This window comes from Mytilus trossulus, chromosome 8 (assembly GCF_036588685.1).
Source record: "Mytilus trossulus isolate FHL-02 chromosome 8, PNRI_Mtr1.1.1.hap1, whole genome shotgun sequence".
Lineage (NCBI taxonomy): Eukaryota > Metazoa > Mollusca > Bivalvia > Mytilida > Mytilidae > Mytilus > Mytilus trossulus.
The window spans coordinates 44,642,755-44,663,041 of NC_086380.1; the positions used below are offsets into that span (position 1 = coordinate 44,642,755).

General features: G+C 34.0%; 1 protein-coding gene and 1 long non-coding RNA gene across 2 annotated transcripts in view; both read right to left on the reverse strand.

Annotated features, from left to right (window-relative positions):
• Positions 1-20,287, reverse strand: part of LOC134681003 (uncharacterized) — a 73,411-nt gene that overhangs the window by 23,166 nt on the left and 29,958 nt on the right. The gene's annotated exons all lie outside the window — the stretch shown is intronic.
• LOC134681002 (uncharacterized) overlaps positions 1-20,287 on the reverse strand; it is a 47,764-nt gene that overhangs the window by 13,489 nt on the left and 13,988 nt on the right. The window contains exons 2-3 of the mRNA XM_063540340.1: positions 14,284-14,558; positions 7,597-7,814 (exon numbers count right to left, since the gene is read on the reverse strand). Of these exons, the coding sequence (XP_063396410.1) occupies positions 7,597-7,814; positions 14,284-14,551 (486 nt within the window). The 5' untranslated portion in view covers positions 14,552-14,558. The remainder of the gene's footprint in view (positions 1-7,596; positions 7,815-14,283; positions 14,559-20,287) is intronic.

Below are 20,287 nucleotides of genomic sequence, written 5' to 3' on the forward strand. Positions count from 1 at the left end.
TACTGTAACTGTAGTATCCTTTATCTCTAGTTCGATGGGATAGATGCGTTCTACATAGTCACCAAATTTTGAGTTGTTTAGTGAAAGAACATCATCTATATAGCGGAAAGTAGAGTTAAAGGATATTGCTAACTTCTTATCTTTCTTCCTAAGAAGTTCCTGTATGAAGTCAGCCTCATGATAATAAATATCTCAATTGTTAGTAAAACAATTGAAAGGTCTTTCCAGTAAAAGTGATGTTTTCGTAATGTACTTTGTACGACCTTTCGTTTGATATACGACAAGCCTTACCTTCTGAAACCTTTTTTTACACTTAATGACCTCATCCGCCTACATTTTCGAGATCGGAAGTATGATTTTTGTAAAAGAGGGACGAAAGATACCAAAGGGACAGTCAAACTCATAAATCTAAAACAAACTGACAACACCATGGCTAAAAATTAAAAAGACAAACAAAAAAACAATAGCATACATGACACAACATAGAAAACTATAGAATAAACAACACGAACCCCACCAAAAACTAGGGGTGATCTCAGGTGCTCCGGAAGGGTAAGCAGATCCTGCTCCACATGTGGCACCCATCGTGTTGCTTATGTGATTACAAATCCGGTAAATAGTCTAATTCGGAAGGTCACATTCATGAAAGGGAAGGGGATTGTGGTTACGACGTAAGGAACATATCCGATATCATTTGTGAAACGGTTATTCCATAACGGTCAACCAACTCGTGATGGCGTCCGTAAAATTTACGAAGGGATGATTTCAACTTCATCCTTTGGAACTCTTGGTTTAATAGCGTCCTTGTAAGCAGCAACCCTCTATCAAGAAAATTATGATAGGAAATGCAAGCACGGGAATATCGTATCAATTGGGAGATATATACCCCGTATGCAAGTGCTGCTGGAATGTTGCTACTTAGAAATGGAAAGTTCACAATTGGAAAGCTGAAATCATCTCTTTTGTCGTAATGTTTTGTTTTCAACCGACCCTCATTGTCAATTTCTAGATGTAAGTCAAGATATGAAGCCGACTTTACTGTATCTGTAGTATCCTTTATCTCTAGTTCGATGGGATAGATGCGTTCTACATAGTCACCAAATTTTGAATTGTATAGTGAAAGAACATCATCTATTTAGCGGAAAGTAGAGTTAAAGGATATTGCTAACTTCTTATCTTTCTTCCTAAGAAGTTCCTGCATGAAGTCAGCCTCATAATAATAAAGAAACAAGTCGGCAAGTAGAGGTGCACAGTTTGTTCCCATTGGAATGCCGACAGTCTGTTGGAAAAATACGTCCTCCGAACGTAACAAATATGTTGTCAATCAAGAAATCAAGCATCTTGATAATATCAGTTTCAGAGAATTTTTTGTTTGAATCAGAGTGATTCTTTCCAAAGTAAGATTTATCCCTCCCTTAGACAAGATACTTGTATCTACGTTGGACATTCTTTTTTATAAAGTAAAGTAATACCAAATCTTTCTATTTGTCTTTTAGTTTGGAATGTGGAATACTAGTGTAAAGAGTAGAAAAGTCAAATGTTTTAATACTGTTACAAGATGAAAGAGAGTTAGATTGTATGTACTCTAAAAGATCTTTGGTATTTTTAAATATCCACATCTGATTCACGCCACCTCTAGAATAGGTAGTTTCACAATAAATTTGAAGCCCGTCTTTGATTGCTGATAAAATAGATGTTAATAATTTAGAAATATGTTTTGTGGAGCACTTGGAAGACCCACCAATATACCGTTGTTTGTAAGGACACATATGTAGTTTAGGTATCCAATACAGTGATGGAAGATCCAGTTCTTCATCTTTGGTTGAAATTCCAAAGTAACATAGAACAGACCTATGAATATCCAGGATTTCCTCTTTGGTAAGTGTCGTGAGGGTATATGTTGAGTTTCCAAGTGAATTGTCAATACCTAATTCGTTTATCAAGCAGTTAATGTAATGACTTTTACACACAGAAACGATGTTATTTGGTGCTTTATCAGCGGGGACAACAACATATTTGTCATGGAGGTTGGATAGGCCTTTTGCAACATTTGGGTCTTTAAAGATTGACGTAGCGTGGGCATTGATGGACTCATTCAGTTTCTTAATTCTGATTTGTATCAACGACCTCACTGCCTTAATCCATTCGGAAAGAGTGTCTACGTCTTCCTTCTCGCGCTTAGCCCATTGCCTGGCATAATCCTCGACTGAATCCATCAGAATTTTAAAGTTGTATTTCCAATTGATGGATTTAGGCTCACGATATTTTGGACCTTTTGATAACACATTTCGTAGAGAAGTGTTATTAACAATGTTAAGGTCACCGGTAATAACGTGGCCAGCAGGAGTATATGTGAATTGGGAACTAGCACAAGTGAAATCGGGAGGTTTAGACTTGAAGTCGTCAATATCGAGATCCTACAAAACACGTTTGTAATTGAAAGTTTTAGTTGCAATAGATTTGGTATAGGTATAAGAAATTATTGGTACAGACTGGTCTTTGAAATAAGGAGGTATTTTTGATTGAACTAATTTATGATGAAGGATATTGCCTAGGTTGATGCCATCGAGACTTTTGTTGGCAAAGGAAAGATTTAGAAAAGATCTTTTCTCTTTCTCATCTTTTCCAATGCGAACTGGCTTGAAAAGTCTGTGACTTGCAATATTCGAAATTATAGCTTGAAGTTTGTATTGGTTTGAATCAGGGTTGGTAACAATGGATTCACATAAATTGAACAGAGAATGAAGTTTTGAAAGAGGTAACGATTAAAGTTTCGTGCGAATGGGATGAATACCTAACGGCTTTTGTATGAATGACAGCAAGTCATTAATAGAGACATCATGCAGAGAAGGTGATGTATAATGACGATGACCATGACTACGTCTACGTCGAGGAGTAGAGTTGAAAATATTCATCACATTCACCGAGTTACACGAAGGACTAGATAGAATACCTATACCATCAATTTTGTCATTGCAGCCATAAGGTGTTGCAGTTCCCAATTGTCTAATCCAGTAGTCTTCTTTTTGTCTACGGAGAGTCGTTGAAATATAAGAATTGTTAGAGCTATGGTATATCTTTTCGATAATGCGAACTGTCATAGAAACGATGGAATGATCGGGCTGATTGAAATGCTGGAATAGAATGTCGTTAGCATTGAGGTTAATGTCTGATCTATGACCGCACATACGTTTGTTTAGCCTTCCTTTGGTTTCACCGACGTATACCAATCCGCAAAGGTTGTACTCTAATCCGTAAAAGACATTTATCGATTTACAATTAAGATCATCGTAACATCTGGTAAAATATGACTTCTTGGTCAAATTGCTAGTGAATTTATCATCTGTAATTAAAATAGCACAAGTTTTGCAGCCTTTGGTCTCACATTTTGAAATGCGACAGTGTTGTACTATGTCATCAAAAACCAAAATGTCTTTAAGGAGAACTGAACATGGCTGTATATGTGTAATATTGTTATTGTCACTAGGACGATGATCTGAATGAGTTGTGTTTGAGATATTGGTCATGTCTGGTGATGAGGGAACACCTGCCATATCAGACGACACCGTGTCCATAGTGACGTCTGTTTAGGACCTTTTTATACTGGGCGACGTCCGAGCCAGTTTCCTGTTTGATCTTCGTAAGTTCATGCAATTGTAGTTTTGCTACTGGGCTGATGATGTCCTCGGGAACAAAATGTAACATAGACTTGATGATCTTTCATTTGATATGCGACAACATAATCTGTGTTCTAGAAAATTTGTTTTTTGCACTTGATAACCCCATCCAACTAACTTTTGGAGGTCAGGAATTTGATATTTGAAATGAACACATCATGACCTTTCATTTGATATACAACAACCCTATCTTAAAAGATTTATTTTTGCAATCAACCCAACCAATTTTTGGGGATGTTAATTTGAAATTTGAAATGTACGCTTTACATGTATGTTCTTTCATTTGATATGCGACAACCTCACCATCTGAGAAATTTGAATTTTTGCACTAAATCCCCTTGGATAAAAAAAGAAGTAAAACATTTTTAATTCAGAACAGTTTATTAAGACCTTCAATTTGATATATCAGATGACCCAATTTAACAAAGTGCAAATAATGATGCAATTCAATCTATATAATTTAAATAGAAGTTATGAAACTTACAAAGTCAATGCAAAACTTAAAAATTTCAAATTGATTTTTTTGGTGTTTATTTCCATGGAATGTTTTACACATAACTATGTTAACCTCTTTAATTTCTAAAACATATTAAGTGGTAAGCTTTTGTTGATTCATAAAAACATGCCTCCGCTCGCAAAACTTCAAACTGCATTATCTCTAAAACGACAATAGATATCTCAAATCTGTTAAATGATAAATGATCTGCATTTGAAGGACAACGTTATAGAAAATGAATTAGGACAATTCCAAAGTTCGTCAATGTCACAATGAATCATCAAATATATGATGCAATACCAAACTTGAGAACCGGAAGTCTTGGAGACATGGAACTACCACCATTCAACTGAGAACCACTTGACCTTTCAAATATCACAAGGTCAAGGTCATAGTATAGTGTGAAGGTCAAGGTGAAATTTCTTCATGACCTTTTGATTGATCTCAAATTGAAGGTCTTGAATTACTGATCATCTTTGCAGTTTATAGTACATTGATATCTGTGACCTTTAAAAAGATATGCACACAAAACTATACTTTTTCAGAATCATCCCGTTGTAACTTTTAAACGGACGGTCGGACATTTTTGGGATTATTGTGTAAAATGAAGAGCTCGTCGTACTTTTTTTTTGCTTTTAGTGACCTTTGACTTCGGGTGCATATTAAAGGTCACATGAATTAAAGATTATTGGTGAAGGTTCCAAGTCTCAATGACTTCTGGTTTTCGAAATAGAATTTTTTTTAAATTTATTTATAATTTTTAAAGGGAAATAAGGCTTAGTAACAAAATGATTATATATGTTTATTAACATTGCCATCTGGTCTTGTACATGTTGCCGTTTTCAAATCGATTCTATCTTGAATACTTTTTGAGAAAAATGTAAAAGAAAGAAATTGCTTCAAGGAGTCATAACTCTCATAGGGAATGATGAAATCCTTAGCAGCCTAATATGGTAACACATCATGATGAGATATGACTATTGTCCAAATAAGGTCATGATATCTTTAAAAACAACGAGGGGGGGCATGTAAAAAAAGCAATAAAATGGAGATAACTTCTAAAGGGGGTGATGAAATCCTATACAGCCTCATCTGGTAATACTTCATGATGAGGTCTACCGATCGTTTATATTTGGTCCTAATAGCTCCAACAGAAACGAGGGGAGGCCATGTCAAACAAATGCTGGATGAAAGAAGAAAAAAAAACACGAGAAAAACAATAAGGTCTTTCATCGGGAAAAGGAAAGACCTTAAAAACAATAAGGTTTTTCCTAGCCTAGAGGGAAGACCTTAAAAACATGAGAAAAACAATTAGGTCTTTCCTCACGTAGGAGAAAGACCTTAAAAATGAGTCACAAGGAAGCAGTAAAAGTACTAGTAAAAAAGTGATGCATTGAAACCGTTATTATCTTTTAATAATTGTCTTATAAGTTTCCAGCATACGGGCTTAACTTGACTTTTTTATTTATATATATAAGATTCATTTTTATGAAGCCCAGGTTGTCGTGAGGTCTAGCGGTCTACAGTGCAGACATTTGGTATAACGATATAGCAGGGGTTCGAATCCTGGCTTTCCTCTCATGCCGGGATTCAAACCCATGCTACTGAGATATTGTGACACCAAATCGCCTGCACTGTAGCCGTCCCGCTAGACCACACGACACCATGGGCTTCATAAAAAATTATGCTCTCGGTGGCCGGGTGTTACCTTTCCACGTCAGTTATAATCAAGCGTCGCACTACAGTACATGATATATAAGGCATGGAGATGGTTTTTTTACAGATCAGCTAAATTATCTATAGTAAAGGATCCTACAAATTATTGTAAGATACAGTCACAGAAAATAATTATATTTATAAGTACATCTGAACCAGTGACAACTCTACAACAGATTTATCCATCGGATCACCAGCAGTGAGGGTGATACATGGCTGTGTACATAATGTATATACAACTCGTCTAAACATCAACACAATAATGTAAAGGAGTAGGTTCAGTTAGACCCCTTTTTGGCCCCAAAATATAGCAGTTTTACAAAATTGTGAAAGTGTAATCTTTTAACTATTTACTGGAAAGTAGAATGCTTCTGATTCATAAATTTGGGCTGTTTTTGACAACACAATGCACAAATATCGGGTACTAGCATCATAAAGTTATGCTAAATTACTGAAAACTTTACAATTTAAGCATTTAGCTAAATTTTAGACGGTTTCCGTCTTAAATGAAAGTGCCCGCATTCGTGTTCATTCAAAATATTGAAATCTAAGTTGTATTTGATGATAATACATAACATATATAAAGGTTGAGGATGAACACGGAAGTAGCCACTTTCATGTTTGGCAAATCATCTGAAAAATGACGTGTTTTGGCATATTTGATATATTTTTCATATGTAAGCTTGAATCGGAGCGATTTTAATGACTGAATCAGTCAAAATCTTTCACATACACGAATTGAATCAATTGAAATAAACACTTAAACGTTTAAAAATAGTCCAAAATCTTTCTTTAGATGAACCTGAAATTTATGGCCAAAATCTACCCTTACCGGACCTACTCCTTTGCTTTCGCAAATTTATTTTTGTTCTTCCCTCGCCGGGATTCGAACCCATGCTACTGAGATGTTGTGACACCAAATCATCTGCACTGTAGCCGTCCCGCTGGACCACACGACCACCTGGGCTTCCTAAAAAATGAAGCTTTTGGTGGCCGGGTGTTACCTTTCCACGTCAGTTTTAATCTAGCGTCGTACTCTAATACATGATATATTAGACATGGAGATGTTATTTTTACAGATCAGCTTAATCATCTTTAGTAAAGGATCCTATAAATTAAAACAGTCACAGAAAATAATTATATTTATAAGTACGTCTGAGCAAGTGATAACTCTACAACAGATTTATCCATCGGATTACCAGCAGTGAGGGTGAAAAATGGCTGTGTACATTATGTATATACAACTCGTCTAAACATCAACCCGAAAATGTTAGATCTGTAAAACAGAATTATAAGTTAACCTCATCATACTTGGTTCTCCCATATGTTTTTTTTTGTTTTTCGTGGACTGGATAGGACTAGTAGTAGACTATCTACAATACCACTGGTTCAAACTGGAAGCTATTGATACATTGAGACCCTTAGTATTATGAATTCGTTTATAATATACCGAACCTGCGATAACGGTTAATTTCGCGAGAAAATTTATCCCACTTAATTGGTGTTTAAATTAGATATGCCATCTGGCTGACAATTCTAAAATGGTTTCACACAATTTCACAATAGTCATGATAGTATGTATCAAAAATAATATTCAAACATCGTATAAACTACTGATCGAAAATTGAGATGGAATATTTTAAATGTGACTATGTATTAACAATTTTCATAACGATTAAGAATAATTCTATAACTTAAAATTATAACCTGGCTAATGTTAGTCCACATCTCTTGAAATTCTATGTTAGATAATGTTGCAGTATCGGAGTGTGCTACTAAATTTCTATTATGCTTCATCCTGAACAAATCAGCTGCTAAGCTCACGTCTAACGGAAGTGGGAGGAGATCTCCGATGGGAATATCAGCTAGGTTTCTCAAAAGACAGACCATTAAGGTTAGGTCAAAACTATCAGAAGAAGCTTCACCTGAAATTATTCCAGTTTTGAAAATAATTTTAAAAGTTAACAATGATTTTTATCTTAAAAGTTTGATACATAGCCTACCAAAGTATTGAGATTAAGTTGTGTTCCTACATGTTGTCGATAGATATTTTTAAAATTGCATTGTAGAAGGTCATGCCTTTCTCAAACTGTATACGGATACGAATAGTTTATTATAAAATCTAACAGAAGGACCTATTTCAAAGCATTTGTATATTTATATATATATATAAATTATAATTTATAAATATTATACAGTATTTTTTAAATATATTACATTCAAAATAAATGAAAAACCAGTTTTATTTGCTAATTGAAAATTAAGCGGAATATAATAATTTAAGACAGCAGAGAAGATAATTCTGTTTAAATGGTTATTACTAACCGGCTTAAATAAAAGAGTGAGCTATTATTACTGTAAATGTATAATGTCTCTAGTCTGGTCAAAGGGTCAGAGTGTCCTACTTAATTAAACGATCAATTGTTGAAATTAGATAACTTGTTTTCACGTGCAGAGAAATTTCTTTTATGACCAATGCATGCTTTCTTATTGGTCAATGGCCTTGCAGGTCAGCACGAGTTCACGTGTAAGTGCATTAAGGTCACTTTCTTTTTTCATCAGCATTTGATGTGTTAACTTGTGATTCTTATCAAACAATTTGTTCAAAATTCCCACCCACATACCGCCCTTTATATTATCTTTTGAAGTAGATATGTATATATGTTTGTTTATGGGGCAGGTTTTTCTCCCCACCTTTGCTATTCTTTGTCATTTATTCAATTGACATGATATTAGTTGATGTAATTTCGTAGTAATTATGTACTATTATGTCATATTAAATATGAACTTTTATGTCAAATGTTTTATTGGCAAAATGTATTTTTGCATTTTATGATTTTGAATAAATGACCTTTTTTCGTCTGTTTAGTTTTTATATCATATAGCAAATCAAGCTCAGACTCTGGCTTGTGTATACGTAGTATGTTTATGGTATCTAGCTGTCTGTCTTAAAATAACTATCCTTTTTATATTACTGTAATCAAGTGGGACAATACCCCTAATGCGCCTTGAAATGAGGAACACAAAAGTCACGTGTAAACAAAAAATATCTGTGTAGTGATATTTGACACATTTCTATGATAAACAAATGACTGAGCTGAACCATTAGTGTTAATTAAGAAAGTAAGGGAACACAGAATAAATGTGTAAAAACCATGGAGCTATTAAATGTGTTCAAAGTATTAAAATTTCAAAGAACTTATTGTGTTAAAAATGGGAGCCACATCGCGAAAGGATACTCGGGGTTTGCTAAATTACAGAAAAATGAATCACACTTCGTACCCCGAAAATTTAACCACATATGTAAAAATGTCTCAGCTTCGAAACAAGCCATCATACATATACAAGTTTATAATATGAGCTGAGCAACAGAAGAAAACGTTACCATTACGGCCTATGGAGAAACAATTGCGCATATTGCCCCAAGTGATTAAGAACAGATATCCACTAGCTAGTTTGGAATAGCGTTATGTGTCCATAATTAATGAAATATATGTCATAAGTTTTTACAATTGATTTTATAAATCCTATTTGGTAATCCTTGGCTTTAAATTAAAGACAAGTTACTATCGTGTACATAAATAGTGAAAACACAAAGTTCTTAATACCTTGATCAGAGTCCAACGCAAATCTTATTACAAATCTAATCTTGAATTCTATCCTAATTCTATCTTATTTTTATGTGACCACACTTTGTGCATTGATGGCTTTGGTAACTCGGCTGTGTATTTGTATGTGCTGGTTTAGGTTGTTTTATGTAATGTATCCGTTTTTTATCTTTTATTGTATATCTATTTTATAGTCATTTTATAAAATTTACTTCTTGCAAAAGTATGAATCATGTTTTAATAATAAGAATGTTCCTATAACGGGCAGAAACCATAGCCGTATTGCTCACAACTTTTTAGAACATTTGTTTCTCAGTGCTCTTCAATTTTTGTACTTGTTTTGGTTTTCGAGCTTTTTTTCTTTTTTTTTTATCTGAGACTCACTTGTACCTTCTGTAAATTATTCGTGTGTTTCCCTGTCCTATATGTTCTCCCATTTATTTGTTTTGTAGTCCTGTCATGTAATTTTGTCATTTTTATGTTAATATGGTGAGCATTACCATAATAGCGGGAAGTTTGGCAAGCCACAATACCAGGTTCAACCCACCATTTTTTCTTAAAAAATTCCTGTACCAATTCCGGAAAATGCCCATTGTTAAATTATAGTTCGTTTCTGTTTGTGTTACATTTTTATGATGTGTTTCTGTTGTGTCGTAGTTCTCCTGTTATATTTGATGCGTTTCCCTCAGTTTTAGTTTGTAACCTGGATATGGTTTTTTTCTCAATCGATTTATGAATTTCGAACAGCGGTATACTACTGTTGTCTTTATCTATTGTGGTAATGTAGCATTGTGCAGATACTTTGTACACACACTAAAAATACGTTATGAAGGGACATACAAAGATGTGTAATCAATACTTGAGGGAAATAATAATAATGTCACATTTAAAAGGATATAAACAATCCTTTTTTAAACGTTGTTAAGGAAATCTATCCCTTTCATCAAGAAAAATAATGATTTCAGAAGGGAATGTGCCACTTATGAAAATGAGAATAGACACGGATGTTGTGTCGACGAGACACCAACCCGACCAAATAGTAGAAAAATACCCCAAGGCCACCCCCCCCCCAATCACTTCAATATTGCTTCAACACAGCGATAAAATCCCGCACCGGAGGCGGGCTTCAGCTGCCCCCTATATACACAAATACACTAGTTCAGTGAAAATGGATGTCACACTTAATTCCAAAACATTTAATAGAAGTAATCTTTTTCTTTATTTCTATATATATATTTTGACACATTAGTCTAGTTTTACCTTGAAAAAGAAGGGGGACCTGTTATAATATAAATGATGTTGAGTTTTTAACCTATGCACTAGATAAAAAAGGCAATGATATAGGTTCAGTTTTATATTTAGATTTTCAAACATGAACAATGTTATCAATGTTAACTGCCACTAAACTATATAATATGCCTGTTTTTGGTAAAAAAAACTCATCATAGATACCAGGACTAAATTTAGTATATACGCCAGACGCGCGTTTCGTCTACTAAAGACTCATCAGTGACGCTCGAATCCAAAAAAGCTTAAAATCATTTATTCTTCATCCCAATATACATTTTACATATTTTCGTCAGCATATGTCTTTTCATTCGGTAGTCATCACTGTCACAAATTGAATATGTATGAAAGCTATGATAGTACTAAGTAAAAGTACATAAAATTAAACTTCGATTTACAAACGCCTGTGAAACAAGTAATCATCAAAGTAAACTTTCAAAAACCAAATATTAGATTACTGGAGTTATATTTATAAGAAAAATCCGGTATTCAATGAAATGTTTTTAAAAATTTTTGCTATCGCGGTGCCTTTTGAAGCCTACCCTCTGATATGAGTTTTGCGCATTGTTGCAAACCTTTATCGTATGGTTAATTATTTATGCTGCTGTAATAGAAAAATAAAGGATGTTGCGTATACATCCATGATAGAAAATATGTATATGTGCAGCTAAAACAAAACCATAAAAGCAAAGGAACAGCGCTTTTATAGCTGTTCTCCATCTCAAAGTCACAGTTATGCCTTCAATACGCAGCTAAATAACTCTAACCTCACTGCAAGACGGTCCCTATCACCGGCTCGACTGGAATACCTGCATACCTGAAAGGCTTTGAGCTTTCATTAGGCCAAATTGTTAAAATCTTTTACCAAATTGAAGTTTGAATTCATGCATCTCTACAAACTGATCAAATGGTATATAGCAATGAATTAGAATAGTTAACCAATTGATTATTTTAAAGATATAAATATATCTGCAATTTGATAAAAAAAAAAAAAAAAAGGCAACAGTAGTATACCGCTGTTCAAGACTCATAAATCCATGGACAAAAAACAAAATCGGGGTAACAAACTAAAACCGAGGGAAACGTATTAAATATAAGAGAACAACGACATAACACCGAAACGTAACACACACAGAAACGGACCAAGCATCAGACAAAACATCACGAGAATAACAAATATAACATGAAAACCAAATACATTAATTTGGGATAGACAAGTACAATGTACCGTGCCACGTCTTATCTCAATATCTCAAAAATAAGAGAAAACACAAACGACTCAACGTTAAAATGCAACACACACATAAACAAACAATAATATAACAATGGCTATCTTCCTGACTTGGTACAGGACACTTTTAAAGGGGAAAAAATGAAACATTTGAGCAAGTTGGTTTTGTGAAGAAAAAAACCTTTCTGATATGCACAGTACATATTTGTCGTCTGGGGTTTGGTTGATAGTTGGTGGATCATTTACAAAATGTTCACGTCTCCATAGTTCAAGTTTGTGGTTTAGGTTTTTGAATGGTTCCCAATATAGTATGCACTTTTTTGATAAAGCAAAAAGTAAGTAAAATATAAATACAAGAGTAAACAAAATAAAACCAACACTGTATGAACTCTAAAGTCTCTTGTGTTCGAAACGCATCTCAATTTTTACCTGCATCAAGAACGCTCAAAATAAAAAAAATCAAGGACGAGATTCGTGAAAAGTCAAGAGTCTAGTTCAAAACCTGTCTGGAGGAGCACACAGAAGGTTCATCAAACCTATCAGATTCCAGTTTTGAGGCAACTAGTGTACCCTATGTCAAGAATGTTTTTATATGGTAAATTATCCTTCCATACAATGATATACTAGCCAAAAAAAGAACGATACCCAACATTTTTTCAAAATAATTTTTATTAACAAAATAATATTTATTGCTACTAGTTATATGTTCAAAAAGAGTCATAAGTCTGTAGGTTACTGCACTTTTGTTTTTGTTTTATTGGACAATAACGTCATTTTAGCGTATTTCTGAATTTCGAACGGAACCACATTTATGCCGTCCGAACACAGGTTTTCAATTTAATTAGGGTTATTAAATATCCGGTCAACACAGGTAAACAAAAGGTGATTGAAGGTGACATTCAAAAAAGCCGATTTCATATGCCTCGTCTACGCCAACATGAGCGTGATAGAGCTGTGGGAATGGTACAAGCAGGTATGCGGCATATTGACGTCGCAAACAACTTTGGTGTTTCCAAATTGACAATAACCAGATTAATGAGCCGTCTAAGACAGACTGGGTCCTCAAATGACAGACGACGTAGTGGACGTTCAAGAGAAACGACGTTACGCCAAGACCGTCGAATAAGATTTACTCACCTCAGGGATCGGTTTTTACCAGCTACAATTACCGCTAGACAAACACCTGGGAGGCATAATCCAAGGATATCCGCCCAAACTGTACGTAATAGGCTAAGAGAGGCTGGTTTGCGTTCTTGACGTCCAGTAGTAAGCGCCATTCTTAAACAGTGTCATCGAACTGCACGTCTACGTTGGGCAAATGCACGTTTGTATTGGAACCGTGTTAGGTAGCAAAACGTCATTTTTAGTGATGAATCAAGATTTCGCTTACGTAGAAGTGATGGCAGAATGAGAGTGTACCGACGTCCAAATGAACGTTATGCAGACGCGTGTGTGCATGAATGTGATCGCTTTGGTGGTGGTGGTGTGATGGTTTGGGCAGGAATCACGCATTGTGGACGCACTGACTTGACGTTCATTAACGGAAGCCTTACTGGAGTTCGTTATCGTGATGAAATTCTCTCCCCTATTGTTCAACCATTCATTGCAAGGCATGGAAATCGGCATACTTTCCAACAGGACAATGCTAGGTGCCACGTAGCACGTGTATGCACACAATATCTTGGACAAAATAACATTGACATTCTTCCATGGCCAGTCTTATCGCCAGATCTATCACCAATTGAACATTTATGGGATGAACTTGACAAACGTGTTCGCAGACGTCATCAACCACCAGAGTCAGTCAACCAGCTACGAGCCGCCTTAGTGGAAGAGTGGAAAAACATTCCACAAGCATTTATTCAGCGATTAATTGGATCAATGCGTCGGCGGTTGACTGCTGTTATCAACGCAAGAGGTGGCCATACGCGATATCAACTCTTCAACTTTTGGTTTTAACAACAACATCTTCAAACAGTCCGTGCAATAAGGAAAATTAATTGTCATTTGTTATCTTTGTTAAGTTTGTATGCTTTTATGTTATTGTTTCATAAAATACAAAACTAAAATAATATTGTTGAAAAATAAAGTAGATATTTTTGATAAAATCTGGGTATCGTTTCTTTTTGTGGCTAGTATATAAAGAAACCTATAAACAGCATGTGCTCTGAAAATGTCAGTCTCAGGAATTAAGGAAAAAACTTGTTTTGTATGTCAGCTTTAGCTATTTGCTAACCTTATTGACAAATTTACATATCGAATATTTACCTGTTCTAGGAAATAATAAATCCCACTGTTTCTGATTGATTACGCGTTTTGCCTTCAGTGGATTAAGAACCTCAAATTTATTCTGATTTAGAACTTTTTGTAATCCTCCGGGGAGAAACTCGTGGTCAAACTGGACTCTTACTGCTTGTGGAGCTACTCTAAGCATAAGATTGATAATCCGCAAGAAGTTTGCCTCTTCCTCAGTAATGGCCTTCTGTGTTTCTTTTATATTGTAAAGGAATTTCGCTGAACATTTATTAACTGCCATATTGATGCTGAAATACAATTTACAACAAAATTGACATTTCTTTTAGTTTGAATTCACATTACTATAAGACGTGTCACGGTTATTATCTATCCCAAATTCATGTATTTGATTTTGATGTTATATTTCTTATTCTCATAGGATTTTGTCTATTGCTTATCCCGTTTCTGTGTGTGTTACATTTTAATGTTGTGTCGTTGTTCTCCTCTTATATTTAATGCGTTTCCATCAGTTTTCGTTTGTTATCCCGATTTTGTTTTTTGTCCATGGATTTATGAGTTTTGAACAGCGGTATACTACTGTTGCCTTTATTTAACAGTAAAATCATTAACACATGAATGGATACTATAACGGTGGACTGTAAATCTCCGAGGATATAACAAGCCCTGTAGCCAGTAGTATTGTAGTCCTGTAATATTATGTTGTCATCTCAATGTTATATTTAACTTTGCCATTAAAGTGCGAGATTTGGCATGCCACAAAACCAGGTTCAACCACAACTTTTATTCCCCTTTAAAAGTGTCCTGTACCAAGTCAGGAAGATGGTCATTGTTATATTATTGTTCGTTTATATGTGTGTTGCATTTTAACGTTGAGTCGTTTGTGTTTTCTCTTATTTTTGAGATATTGAGATAAGACGTGGCACGGTACTTGTCTATCCCAAATTAATGTATTTGGTTTTTATGTTATATTTGTTATTCTCGTGGTGTTTTGTCTGATGCTTGGTCCGTTTCTGTGTGTGTTACGTTTCGGTGTTATGTCGTTGTTCTCCTCTTATATTAAATGTTTTTCCCTCGGTTTTAGTTTGTTACCCCGATTTTGTTTTTTGTCCATGGATTTATGAGTCTTGAACAGCGGTATACTACTGTTGCCTTTATTTGAAACTTGCTTGAAAATACTTTTCTTTGGATATTCTTGTTGTCCTTGTTTGTTTATCAGCTGCTTATTTTTTTAAAGGATTTTGATTTAAAATATTTTGTTCCCGAGCATCACTGATTGCTGAAATATATATTTAGTAAAATTAGTACTATTTATTTTATTGTATCTGCTACGCAGATCAATCAAAAGATTATTAAGTAGCAGTAATTTTACAACTTTTCTCTGTTTATTGTGTTTGTGTTGTTAAAATAAGAATTGAGACTAAATCTAAATTTAAAAGGACAACCCTCCCCCCCCCCCAAAAAAAAAAAAAAGGAAAAGAAAAGGATTACTGATTGATTATACCACTCGATACATATACATTTATAAGGTTTTCCGAATCATTTATGAAAAAATTTCTATGTGAAATATGGAATATGGCGAATTTAAGACTGCGCGAATTTATATTTTTTTGTTACATTTTTAAAATTTTCAGGTTTATAGTTTTCTATGTATGGTTTTGTTGACCTATTTGTCTTTTTGTCGTTTTTCGTGTTCTAACTTCTAATATCATTGCCAGTTTCATAATTTCTTGTGATTTTGAATGTTCTCATGATATATTCTGCCTATTTAGTACATTAGACTTTTCCTAATAGGGACAGGGAAGAGACAATAAACGCACAACAGGAAATGTTTGATTATGCATTTAAAAAAGGTTTCGATCAGTACTTAACATATTTTTCCCTCTATTTTTTTAAATATTTTTCCAAGAAGTTTTTACTGTCATCATGTCATAAACTAATATCAACAGAAAAATATTAGAGGGTGGCACAGTGTATGATTGAGTCATAAAAAAAAATTTGTGTTTCAAGGCACCATTATATTTCTATTATTTGGTGTTTCTATAGAATACTCAAGCTTGTACACATGAAAAAGGAGTAAAAATTTGATTTGTTAACTTCCAGTGATGGTTATTTTCTTATATGCAATGCATTTTATGAGAAACCTTTTCTATATATAGTATTGGAGAGGATAAAACTTTACTCATGCCAAGAATTTCTTTATCTGAAACAAAGATAAATTCTGCACAAGTTTTTGAAAAGTGCAGATTTAGCAAAGACTAATTGGGGAAATTAAATTATGGTAAATAAATTTTACACCATCATCCATAATACTCCTTGGACCCCGCAAATGTGCCTAGTCTGTGGCACTTGAAATTGTGGATTCAGACTGTATTATTACATATGGTCCCTAGCTGAATAATGCATGCTATCAAAAAACAACAATTTGTCAAAATGTTTATCTTGAACCCAATAAATTGTATATTAATGACTGAAATCACAATCTTCACTAGATTTGTTGTAGGGGTGCTGATTTATACTTTTTATTTTTGGGGAAAAAACGATTTATTGAACTATAAACCTGGTCAGTTGCTGGTAGTAGCCGTGAGTACTTTAAATCATATACTAGTAGGTACTTTGTACGTTTGTCATACTTTTTGTTTATGTGCTTAGTTCGGATTTGGTGAATGATTTTACAGCGTGTTCTAATGTGATGCGGTAACACAACTTTCACTGGTTATGGGAAGAGTTGGGCGTTGACCTACAGTTTTTACCCTGTCGAATTATTTTTTTTACTGTCCCAAGCAAGGCGCCTGTATGACAGTGATGCTCGTTTGAATGAGCAAAACTCATACACAATTGTTTTATTCTTCCTTTTGATATTCTTTTCAAGAGGTTGAGATAGATTTCCGAAAAAAAATAATAGGAAACAAAATCACATGACTAGATGATATATAAATATGATTTAAACACTCACAACTTAGATCCGTTTTAAAAGGAAATGACTAAATGATTTTAACACAATATGCACCCTTGCTAACAATGTTATCCATAATCTCAATGATAAAAATACATGTTTGTAAAACCTCGAACGTTCACTGGGGTAAAGCTGATGACCATAACTGCATTCACGGTCATCCCAAGATGTCGGATAAAAAATTAGGTCAGTTTCTGTATTGTGTTAAAGGGTTTATATATCATTTTCTTTATAAATTATACATTGGTACGATATAAATTTATAAAAGATTCATATGGAAATAACTAATTACTACCGAGAAATGTGCATGAAACAGGAAATTCGATTTAAAAAAATAGCTCAGATGACCGTAAATCATAATTGAAATATTTTCAAAATGACCGTAACATACAACAAGGATGACCGTGATTGGTAAACAGATGACCGTAACTTGTAAAGGATGACCGTAATTTATAAAGAGTTGACTGTAATTTATAAAGAATGAACGTAACTTTTAAAGGATGATCGTCAATTCTAAGAAGTATCCGTATTTGTATTCATAGCTTTTTGTTGAGTTTGTCTCAATAGGAGCTCGGTTAGCGGATATAGATATGTTTCATAAATTTCTTTTTTACTATTTGCCGTATTTTGGGTTCATGAAAATAATAGTAAATTGCATATTTCTCGTAAACAATGAAATATTTATAAAAGCGACGTAGAAATTTTAATAAAAATTGATATACGACAAAAAGTTGAAGAAACAAGAATGTGTCCCTAGTACACGGATGTCTCATCTACACTATCGTTGTCTATGTTCAGTGGACCGTGAAACTGGGATAAAACTGTAATTTGGCATTAGAATTAGAAAGATGATATCATATGGAAAATGTATACTAAGTTTCAAGTTGATTGGACTTAAACGTTATCAAAAACTTCCTCGACCAAAAACTTTAACCTGAAGCTGGACCGACGGACAAATGAACAGACGAACGGAAGAACGGCCGCACATACCAGAAAACATAATGCTCATAAACGAGCATAAAAAAAAACATAAATTAAACATATGAATATCCGGTCATCAAGCCCATGTGTATGGTTCAAGAGGGAGCCGATTAAAATGTTAATTTGTCTTGATATATGAATGACATTTCTGTATTTTACAAATTGACAAGGTTCCCCCTTGTGATACGCTATTCTTACAAGACTATATTAAGGATCTATTTTGGTGGAGCTCATCTTCACGCGTTTGGTCGTATAATTAAAAAAAAAAAAAATTCTATTATTTTATTTGAAAGACAAAATAGGAGACCAATCAAAGACGATATAATATCAATGGGTGTATATGCATTGGCATTTTTAAAAAGGTGTATTTATTATATGTCATTAAAAGGAATCCCAGATATAAATAAAAATAATCTTTTGATTTGTAGTGTGAGGCTGTGCACCGCATTTAAAAAGAAATTACTTTTAGGTGTCATTTTATACCTTTTTTGTTGCATGTTTTCCACACTTGTTCATGTGCATGTCTTGTTGCAAATTCATTTTAAAAATTAAGCCTCCTACTGTGAAACAGATCCAAATGGTGAACTATGTATTTGAAGCACGTCTGATTTTCTTCTTCCTATATGCTAATACTCTCATATAAATACGTTTATACCAACACGATTAATCACTTGATACAAAAAAGTAGTTATATAAATACGGATATTTCTGAGAATTGACGGTCATCCTTTAAAAGTAAGGTCATCATTTACAAATTACGGTCATCTTAAAACCAATAACGGTCAACCTTGTTATGAATCGCTGATTCTTTTACCGTCATCTTGATTGTGATTTACGGTCATCTGAGCGATTTTTTTCAAATCGAAATTCCGGTTCCATGCACTTTTCTCGGTAGTAAGTAGTGATTTCCGTGTGAATCTTTAATAAATTTACATCGTATCAATGTATGTTTTGTAAAGAAAATGATATAGAAACACTTTAACAGACAATACAGATACTGATTTAATTTTTCATCCGACATTGGATGACCGGGAATGCAGTTACAGTCATCAGTTTTACCCCAGTGACGTTATAAAACAAATTAAGGTAACATTTTTACTTGCATTTATTTAAAAAAAACCTTCAATTTTAAGTTTATGTATTACATTATTGTACTCAAATCAAAATTACAACTTAATTGAATAAATCGACAATACTTTAATCACCTACAAAATTTTAAAATTACTTGTCGAATAAGTTTTAAAAATATATATTAATCTTTCAATTGATTGGCTGGGTAACAAGTCAGTGTTATCAAGAACATCCCATATAGGATAAACAAAGTCACACCCATAAGAGTATGTTTTCAACAATATTAATGTACGAGGGGGGGGGGGGGGGGGGGGGGGGGGAATGTACGCGGTGGTTAGCCATCGGTTGTTTGATATAGCATCGAAAAAGCATACAACAATCACGGCTCGTGTCTCGGTAAAAACTCCTATAGTACATTTTTCTGAGAAAGGTAACTGTAACAACAATGTTATCTTATTTCAACAAATACTAATATATAAATTGACTGTGAGTTTTAGTTTAAAAATTCTGATGAAGAATCACAACAAAATCATATCAAAATAATTGCATGTTATGCACTGTCAGAATGCAGAAGACTTGGTAATTTCTAAAAACTTATTAATTCATATGGTAGATTAAAATTGACACATGGCTGGTGCTGACAATGATCCATTACTAAATCGTAGCATAGGATTAGACTGACACGCATGACACGATTTAATATAATGCACAAACAAAACAAATATATATATTCCTAGTGTTATGGCATTGTATTTTGCAGATGAGAAATAGGCCTATAATATAAAATTGAGAATGGAAATGGGGAATGTGTCAAAGAGACAACAACCCGACCATAGAACAATTAACAACAGATTAAGGTCACCAATAGGTCTTCAATGTAGCGAGAAATTCCCGCATCCGGAGGCGTCCTTCAGCTGGCCCCTAAACAAATATATAGACTAGTTCATTGATAATGAACGCCAAACTAAACTCCAAATGATACACAAAAAAACGAAATTTAAAAATATACAA